The sequence below is a fragment of the Pinus tabuliformis genome, chromosome 7 (assembly GCF_031772625.1).
Source record: "Pinus tabuliformis cultivar Carrire ecotype Pingquan chromosome 7, CPIR1, whole genome shotgun sequence".
Classification (NCBI taxonomy): Eukaryota; Viridiplantae; Streptophyta; class Pinopsida; order Pinales; family Pinaceae; genus Pinus; species Pinus tabuliformis.
Genome location: NC_142293.1, coordinates 1666457392 through 1666467445, shown reverse-complemented (window position 1 = coordinate 1666467445; position 10054 = coordinate 1666457392). Strand labels below are relative to the sequence as shown.

The following is a 10054-nucleotide window of genomic DNA, read 5'->3' as shown; positions in this document are numbered from 1 at the left end:
AAAAGAATCATTAAAAATTATAAGTTGATTAATAATTTAAAGGGCAGTTTGCTAAATAAATGACCTAAAATAATAATTTTATTTACATTTTATTAATATGAAAATAATAATTTTATTTAAATATCATTAATAAATCAAAGGAAATTAAGTTAGAAATCAAAGTTAATAACCATAAGTTAATAGGAAAATGACCTTATGAAAAAGGTAATTGCCTCAATAGAATATAAAGAATAAATAAAATAATATTATTTATAAGTATCATGAATACAAAAAGGTCAAAAAGGACCCTATTAGTTAAACATATAAGGAACAAAATTAGTTATAAGAGGGCCTTAAAATATCAGAAGAAATAGAAAGAAAAGAGAAAACAATAAATAGAAATCACACTAAAATTAAAATAACACTTGAAAAATATAAATACAAATAAAAATAAAATAAAATAAATAAATAGAAATAATAAAGAAAAAAAAAAGAAGGAAATAATAAATAATAAATAAATAAAATAATTATATATATATATATATATATATATATATATATATAGATATATAGATATATATAAAATAAATTAAAATAAATAACATAAAATAAAAACTAAAATAATAGTAAAAGAACAAATAAAGAAAAACGACAAAAAACCAAAGAGGACGAAAAAACGACTAGGACGAGAGGGCAGGGACCCAAAACCTAGTGACTTTCCATCCATCATCTCTATTGAGATTGCTTGGTCGAAAACGACCAAGCAATCTCAATATAGATGATGGATGGAAAGTCACTAGGTGTTGGGTCCCTGCCCTCTCAAGCAATCTCAATAGAGATGATGGATGGAAAGTCACTAGGTGTTGGGTCCCTGCCCTCTCGTCCTAGTCGACCAAGCAATCTCAATAGAGATGATGGATGGAAAGTCACTAGGTGTTGGGTCCCTGCCCTCTCGTCCTAGTCGTTTTTTCGTCCTCTTTGGTTTTTTGTCGTTTTTCTTTATTTGTTCTTTTACTATTATTTTAGTTTTTATTTTATGTTATTTATTTTAATTTATTTTATATATATATATATAATTATTTTATTTATTTATTTGTTTTTTTTTTCTTTTCTTAATAAAGAAAAAAAAGAAAAGAAAGAAAGAAAAAAACAAACAAATAAATAAATAAATAAATTTTAATAAATAAATAAAATAATTATATATATATAAAATAAATAACATAAAATAAAAACTAAAATAATAGTAAAAGAACAAATAAAGAAAAACGACAAAAAACCAAAGAGGACGAAAAAACGACTAGGACGAGAGGGCAGGGACCCAACACCTACTGACTTTCCATCCATCATCTCTATTGAGATTGCTTGGTCTCTTTTCGACCAAGCAATCTCAATAGAGATGATGAATGGAAAGTCAGTAGGTGTTGGGTCCCTGCCCTCTCGTCCTAGTCGTTTTTTCATCCTCTTTGGTTTTTTGTCGTTTTTCTTTATTTGTTCTTTTACTATTATTTTAGTTTTTATTTTATGTTATTTATTATATATATATATAATTATTTTATTTATTTATTAAAATTTATTTATTTATTTTTTTTTTCTTTCTTTTCTTTTCTTTTTTTTCTTTATTATTTCTATTTATTTATTTTATTTTATTTTTATTTGTATTTATATTTTTCGAGTGTTTTTTTTTTCCAAAGAAAGAGAATTCGTAATCTTCATTAAGTTAGAAAATTACATGTTGTAGATGTTGAACGCATATGCTGTAGTGTGGGTAAACCACTTACAAAAGCATAACTTCAAGAGAAGTATGTCGAAAAGCCCTCAGAGAGGGTAGCAAGTAAATGGGTGTGTAAACCCCAGCAGGAGGATACCCCAACCCATCCCATACAAAAAACAGAAAATAAAACATAAGCTCCTGAGTAATGAGCAGAAAATTCGAAATGGCCGCCATGATAGGAGGAGAGGCACGAAATGGAGGCCTCCTCCACCCCCTCAAACTATGCTCCTGAAACCGAAGAAGCCAAGGGAAGTTACCACCCATACAACCTCAGAAACTGGAAGAAAACATCCAGGTACAGCCATGATGAAAGCGGCACGAATCGATGCAGAGACAGACTCCACATCTCAGATCCCTCAACGCTCCATATAAACTGTAGAAGATAACCAGCAAGCAGCCAAAAAAGACCCAATGCCTCAGCAAGGGAACCCATCAGGTCCCAACAAAGCAGAGACAGGTCGAAACCGGGGGCAGAGGCGGCTAGGGCAGCCACCTCGCCCCCACGGAGAGTATCTAAAAACCCAACAAAATCCTCGCACCCGCGCCGCGGCTCAGCTCAAGAAACGCCCAAGTCCAAAAAACTCCCCCGGTCCGCCGCGCTGTCAAGAGTCCAAAGGAAACAGAGCAAATCCGCTCAGAAGAGCCGCCCGGAAAAAAGGACCGCCAAAACCTATAAGGTGCTTCGCAGCCACCCGATAGGTGCGATGGAGGACCCCGGAAAACAGCTGATCAGTGCAGTGGGCCGCCGAGACAGGTATCGCACAGCCGAAAGGTAGGTGCCGATTGAAGCGCCGCCACAGACGATTTTCCGCTCAAAAACCCCAACAGGTAGCAACGCCTTCAGAAGGGTGAGTCGACGATGTTGAAACGAGGGCGAAGGTAACCAGACCAGGGGCGGCCCGGACGCCACAACCCAAACGACGGATGCAGGGCAAGAAACCCTATCACCGCGCAGCTCCTCCTCCATATTTTTCGAGTGTTATTTTAATTTTATTGTGATTTCTATTTATTGTTTTCTTCTTTCTTTCTATTTCTTCTGATATTTTAACGCCCTCTTATTTTGAGGTCCCTCTTATAACTAATTTTGTTCCTTATATGTTTAACTAATAGGGTCCTTTTTGACCTTTTTGAATTCATGATACTTATAAATAATATTATTTTATTTATTCTTTATATTCTATTGAGGCAATTACCTTTTTCATAAGGTCATTTTCCTATTAACTTATGGTTATTAACTTTGATTTCTAACTTAATTTCCTTTGATTTATTAATGATATTTAAATAAAATTATTATTTTCATATTAATAAAATGTAAATAAAATTATTATTTTAGGTCATTTATTTAGCAAACTGCCCTTTAAATTATTAATCAACTTATAATTTTTAATAATTCTTTTAATTATACATTCTATTGAGGCTTTTACCTTTTTCATAGGGTCATGTATTTAACTAATTTTCCCCTAACTTATGATAATTAACTTTGATTTTCTAACTTAATTACCTTTTATCTATTAATAAAAATTTAAATAAAATTATTATTATTTTTATTAATAAAATTTAAATAAAATTATTACTTTCTATATTACTTTTTAGGTATTCTATTATTTTAAGGCCATTTATTCAACTAACTTTCCTTTAAATTATTAATTAACCTATAAATTTTGATAATTAAACGATTATAATAATTTTGACCCCTGTCCTTGAGTCAAACTAGCCGTTAGAAAGGATAGCTGTTAAAATTATTATTATTTTTATTAATAAAATTTAAATAAAATTATTACTTTCTATATTACTTTTTAGGTATTCTATTATTTTAAGGCCATTTATTCAACTAACTTTCCTTTAAATTATTAATTAACCTATAAATTTTGATAATTAAACGATTATAATAATTTTGACCCCTGTCCTTGAGTCAAACTAGCCGTTAGAAAGGATAGCTGTTGGAGGCTCCGCTTAGTCTATTTAACATGATGAGCTTGATCTGTTTCTTCAACTTGTCCTGACGATGAACCACACTGGTTGGTTTGAAACGCGTCGACAAATGATATTGGTTTGAAACGCGTCGACAAATGATATTCCATGTGATTTTCGCCGAAGAATCTTTCTTAAGATAGTAGCTGTTAGAATATAACGGTTAATATTGAATTTAGGAAAATAATTAGTCAAAAATAAAATTCTAATGAAGTAAATATCTAGATTAGGAATGTGTGGACACATTGTAGTTATATTATGACAATTAGTTTGACTAAGGAAATATTATTGATTAATAAATAATACTTTAATATAAGGAAATAACTGTTAGAATATAGCTGTTAATATTGAATTCAGGAAAATAATTAGTCAAAACTAAAATTCTAATGAAATAAATATCGAGGTTAGAAACAGGTCGACAAATTGTAGTTAAATTATAACAGTTAGTTTAACTAAGGAAATATTATTTATTAATAAATAATATTTTAATATAAGGAAATAATTGTTAGAATATAGTTGTTGATATTGAATTCATTGTAGTTATATTATAACAGTTAGTTTGACTAAAAGAATATTATTTATTAATAAGTAATATTTTAATATAAGGAAATAGCTGTTAGAATATAGCTATTAATATTGAATTCAGAAAAATAATTAGTCAAAAATAAAATTCTAATGAAATAAATATCTAGATTAAAAATAGATGGAAAATTTAATTTTAATGTGATTTTTACGAAAAAACTCTCAACATTCATAGAAACCTGAATTCTGATAATAAAAAATCAAATTAAACAAAATTAATCTTAAATCTAAATTTATTAATGATGAGGTTAACGTCAAATTTGTTAACATACAATTTTTTAATATAAAAAGGTCAATGTATAACATAAAATTAAACAAAAACAATAATATTTTTAAATATTTCTTTTTTTTAATTAAAATAATTCTTAACTGATTTATTATTTTAATCAACCTGGATCCATGCATGGGCTTTGGATTAATGATAAAGGGATATTTTATTAAAACTTTTCTTAAAATTAAAAATTATTGGTTCAAATTCCTTTGAGATTTTAACCCAAAAAATATAAAATTCTCATTTCTGTATTTAAAAAAAATATATATATATTAATTACATTTTAATTATATAAATTCAATAATTATTTATGAAATTTTTAAACAAATTAAAAATTTAAAATTAAAATAAAACGAAACGAAAAAATCAAACCGTTAAAATACCATTTTGTGTGAACGTTTGTTATGAATCTGATATGTAATATGTACGATGGTCGATGGTGAAGTGGAAATTCCATGGAACCACTATGGCACAACAGTTCACAGTCCTTGCTTCCAAAGATCAACAACAGATGAATAAAAATAGTACGTTTTCCATATAAGTCTTTATTGATTTTATGGTTATTACTTATATTGTGCAGAAACTAGTTATCAAACTTGCGATTTCAATAAATTCTTGTTGGATTTCGACTAGAAAAATCCGCTAAAAAAACTTTAAAAAATCGGATTATAAACAACTGCGTAACTTTATACTCGTCAATTGTCGAAGGGGTAAACCGAATAAAGACAAAGAACTATAAATTTCTTTCTTGCTGCTGCAGCTGGCCCAGTGGTCCCATCGTCCATAAAAACAGAGTCATTACTCCTAGACATAACGTGATGGCGGGTTTTCGACAAAATCGCGTACCGATTTAAATGGGCGTTATGTTCATGTATGGAAAACATCAACGTCCTCTTAACAGATTCCAGACATGACAGGGATGTTAAGTAATGCAGTTGTGTATAACGCGACATGACAGGGATGTTAATAGATTCCATGACCTACATGTGCAGAAAAAAATGAGAAGAATCACAGTCCAGTTAGACCCAGCTTCCAAGTAACAACATGCCATAGAAGCTACCGCAAATCCCGAGAAAAGATAAGGTTCGTAAGACTCACTGGAATAAAGTTTCTGTCGCCGAATTCCAGGAATAGATAGAGGAAAAATGCCAATTCCAGGTAAGCCATGGGGAAAGATAAACCCGATAGATTTATAAGCGGAATTCGGAAGTCAGGAGAAATTGAATGATGGTGGATGCCCAACAGGGTTAACTTATTAGCCAGTAACCCAACTCGCCACTTCAATTGGCTCGGTCAAAGACAATTCCATAAGTTTCTCAGGTCAGATCATCACACAAAATTATTTCCTGGGTGGAGTTTAATTCGTGTGTTTCCGTATTAGCTTTGCAAGATTCTATTCGAATTCCAGAAATCATAATTGCCGTGATTGAAGCCATTATTGGAAAGTATTAACTAGGCCAATTTTCGTGAATACCTTTGATCAGTTGATGGTTTGGATTTTTCAGAAGTTTCTCTGCAATTTCTTGTAAATACATGAATGTTTTTTTTTTCACCAAGCCTGGTATCTGAGTAGGTTAAGTATAAGTAAGGGATATGTTAGTTCCAATCTTAATCCCGCTATCTGAGCAGGTTAATTGTGTGTATATTTTATATTAGTTTCAATCTTAATCCTTTTCAATCACAACTCGCCACCGCAGTTTTCTGTTATTTTCTTTTTAGTTTTTCCCTAAACCATTATTTTATTTGCTTTTTGTTATTTGAACTGATGAAGATCAGGGTTTAAATATAATTGGATGTTTATTAATCATTCACATTCTTACTGTGGCTGTGAAATTCGCAATAAGCACTGGTAAATTCTAGTTCACCACAATCTAAGTTAGTATTTCCTCTCAGAGTAGTCCTGACTTCTAGCCACACAGGGACTCTCAAAATCTGTCTTCCCCTAAACAGAAAGGCGGTGTGCACTCTCAAAATTGATATTCGCCTAAATTGAAAGGCAAGTGAATGGAAAAGCCCCATTAAGAAGCCTCTCCAAGCCTTGAAGGGAAGGTAGATCCTACCTGTATGAGTGACAGCCGTAAACCATGACAGGATGCTTTAGTTTCACAGCTTCAGGAAATCGATGTCTTCGTATCTACTTTTCTAGTGCTGGAATGAAATCAAAGCAAATGGAATTGGATGATGGCACCACAATGCATTGTTGGGTCCCTAAAAAGACCAGCAACAAACCTGCTTTAATTCTTATTCATGGCTTTGGAGCTAATGCAATGTGGCAATGGAGCTCCCAGATTCGATCTCTTCGTCGCCACTTCAATCTGTATGTGCCAGATCTCATTTTCTTTGGAAGATCATTTACAACAAGGCCAGAGAGAACAGAGATTTTTCAATCTCAGTGTGTGATGAAACTGGTTGAGAAGTTAGGAGTGTCCAAGTTCCATGTTGTGGGAGTCAGTTATGGTGGTTTTGTAGCTTACAACTTAGCACATCTGTACCCAGATGCAGTGCAAAAGGTGGTCCTTGTTGCTTCTGGGATTAGCTTTGAAGAGAAAGATATGACAGAAAGGCTTTTCGATGCACCAGACTTGGAAACTGCCATTAGCGTTTTACTGCCACAGACTGCTGCTAATCTGAGAAAACTCTTGAAACTTTCGTTTGTCAAGCCTCCTAGAATGGTCCCTTCCTGTATACTTCAAGATTTCATAGCTGTAAGTTTTGTTATTTCTTCTCTCCTCCTTCAGCATCTAAGCTTGATGAAATTGAACATATTGTGTACATCTGGTTTATTTTCAATGGATTTCTAACATTTTGATATGTTTAGCAAAATGTCTAATTAATTTTTGATGTAATAGAATATGGTAACAGATAGAAGAGAGGAGAGAATAGAGTTGATCAAACATTTAACTGGTGGCAGAAAAGCTTCTGACCTTCCTGTTATAAATCAGGTAAAAAACAAGATAGAATAAGAAGCTCCCTCTGTTAATTTTAGTATTGGGTAAACTGCTAGCTGATAAATTATACAATTCTCTGATGAAAGAAACTTGATTTAACACGAAAGTCTTCTAATGCAGATGCAGGGAGATTATGTGCCTGTTCACACTTCAATAATTAATGATAAGCTTTATGCATATGATCTCTTATGTTCCCATAGTTTAGCTAGAGAAGTTTTGCAACTTTCAATCATCACAGAAGAAAGTTAATTCACATGTTTTAAGCACCAAAGAAACATTGGCAATGATGCACAGGCAGATACACATTTCACCTTTTAACAGATACACATTTCACCTTTTAACTTGAAGTCTGCATCCTTAAACTATGATGTGTTATTATGAAGAGCTGAGTGCTTTCTCTCTTTATATTTGCCTTTCATATACAAGAATGAACTCTTGTTCTTTCCCTGCAGGAAACACTGATCATTTGGGGGGAGCAGGATCGGATCTTTCCACTTGAGTTGGGAAATAGATTGAAGAGGTTTGCACACTTTGACTCTTCCCTGGCTTCATAATATTAGTCATTTGCATTTGTTGCATCTTATTAACCCCGTTTGAGTTGGAGTGTGGCAGGCATCTGGGTGATAGAGCAGAGCTTGTGCTGTTTAAGGATGCAGGGCATGGTGTACACTTAGAGAAGTCAACCAAGTTTAACAAACAGCTAAAGAAGTTTCTGCTAGGCTGATCTTTGACAAATTAATGTCAATCTGGCGATTGCTAAGCATGTTCACTTTGCCAGCACATATATTCACATGTCCTGGAAGAGTTGGGATTTTGGATTTCTGTCCTGCTTCATGTATATTTCTCACAAGTTCTTCAATCTCAGATATGATAGCCTACTGGACATACATGCAAGGCATCAAAGAAAACGAGGCTACGATTCTATGCTTTTTAATTTCTTGGTTGTGATTGTGCTTCTAATTGGAGCAACTTTGTTGAAATGCTTTTGATCTAACTGCAATATACACCAGATTCTTGCCAATATTAGGGCTCTGATTGACTAGAGTGTGCTTCCTCAAATCCTCTAGTGCATTGAACACACATGTTTTCCAATTCAGGGAGAGATACCCCGCTATTTATCTGTAGAGTTTTGCCCTAGCGGGAGTATCGGATGAAAATTTTCCTGGGAGTATGTGATGGAAACTTTTTCCCATGGCCTGATGTTTGAATGATGGCTATCTAATTTGAAGTGTTTTTTTTTTTAATCTAGGATAATTGGTAACTGGTGAGAGTTATCCTGAACAGACCCAGGATCAAATCTAACTGGCTGCCACTATAAACCTAGGCTACCTGCAACAACCTGCAAGCCGCACAATAGCAGGAAACTTATGCCTCAACAAGAGCCGAGACATCCTCTATGGGGTCGCCTACTCTTCTAGCCAAGACACAACAGGGTAAATATATACTCAATAAGATTTAAACGCTCATCTCGCGGGTTTCATCCAGCAAAAACCAGATTCATAATAAAGGTACTAAGAGCCTTGAGCGACTAGGACATCATGAATAAACATAACTAAGAAAAGAAATGCTAACTTGAAATTGCCCATTCTCAAAGAAATGTTATAAGAGTTTCATAGCAACTTTGTTTTGAAATGTCTTCATTAGTGAGATTAAAAAATTCAGATCACCTTCGTTTACATTGTGCCACTGGATTCCACTTGGCATAATATTTTCATGGAAATTAGGGGTAGTAATATATGTTAAAATTTGATTTATGTTATTTTTTTAACGAGTTATTATTTTAAAATAAGTTTTGTAGGACTACATTTTTATCATGTCCAATATTTTACTGGTTTCACGAGACTTCATTTCCACCGCCATTGTCAATTGAGCTACCCAAATGGACAACCTTTTAATTATATTATTATCTTTATTATTGTTCTATTTTTTTTAAGCTATATCACCCCTATATCACCTCGATAGAATAGGGAATTGCACTGGTGACTTCATATCAAAGAATACTTTAACAAAGCACCCAATCACTATTTTTTTTTTTTTAAATCTCAACAAATAATTTGTATTTTACAATTATATATAGCAAATATTTATTATTTCATATTTAAAAAATTTACTCATAAACTCACCTAAATAAAATCTTAAAATCTACTTATTAAAAATTAATTACAAACTAATAGAATTGAACCATTTTTTAAAGATTGAGTTAAAATTCATACTAAAATTCAATTATGAACAAAGAAACATAAAAAATAGGTTATGATATTAAAAGGGAAAATAGTTAATAAGTAAAAAGATATGATACAAGGTTTAAGGGGTGATAATGAAAGAGTGTTTTGTTAAGACATTTTTAGATAAAAAGGTCATTTGTTAGAAATTCTGTGGGCAAAAATCCAACCATGCTGAGAGTTGATGTGACCTAGGCTGAGTGCTATGGCCAAGTGATTTTAATGGCTTAGATGCTCCCGCTTTGTCGTACCCCAAGTTAGGCGTGCCAGTGATCTCAAGACTCACATTACCTAACAAAAAAATATGATA

General features: G+C 32.4%; 1 protein-coding gene across 2 annotated transcripts; it reads left to right on the top strand.

Moving 5' to 3' along the window:
• The first annotated feature begins 5537 nt into the window (after positions 1 to 5537).
• LOC149254847 (uncharacterized) lies at positions 5538 to 8543 on the top strand. Of its 2 annotated transcripts, none has more exons than XM_089457133.1 (5): positions 5538 to 5894; positions 6525 to 7279; positions 7424 to 7516; positions 7975 to 8042; positions 8135 to 8543. In XM_089457133.1, the coding sequence occupies exons 2-5, from the start codon at positions 6659 to 6661 to the stop codon at positions 8244 to 8246; spliced, it is 894 nt and encodes a 297-aa protein (XP_089313259.1). In that variant the 5' UTR covers positions 5538 to 5894; positions 6525 to 6658; the 3' UTR covers positions 8247 to 8543. The 2 variants fall into 2 exon arrangements, with proteins under 2 accessions (XP_089313259.1, XP_089313258.1); XM_089457132.1 differs by having other exon boundaries at positions 6494 to 7279.
• Positions 8544 to 10054: the final 1511 nt, after the last annotated feature.

What these genes read in the sequence shown, in the direction of transcription:
- LOC149254847 (XM_089457133.1), top strand. Translation starts at nt 6,659, where the DNA reads ATGACAGGATGCTTTAGTTTCACAGCTTCAGGAAATCGATGTCTTCGT. An exon ending in TACTTCAAGATTTCATAGCT is followed by an intron (nt 7,280 to 7,423) that starts GTAAGTTTTGTT and finishes TTGATGTAATAG; the next exon opens with AATATGGTAACAGATAGAAG. An exon ending in TTGGGAAATAGATTGAAGAG is followed by an intron (nt 8,043 to 8,134) that starts GTTTGCACACTT and finishes GGAGTGTGGCAG; the next exon opens with GCATCTGGGTGATAGAGCAG.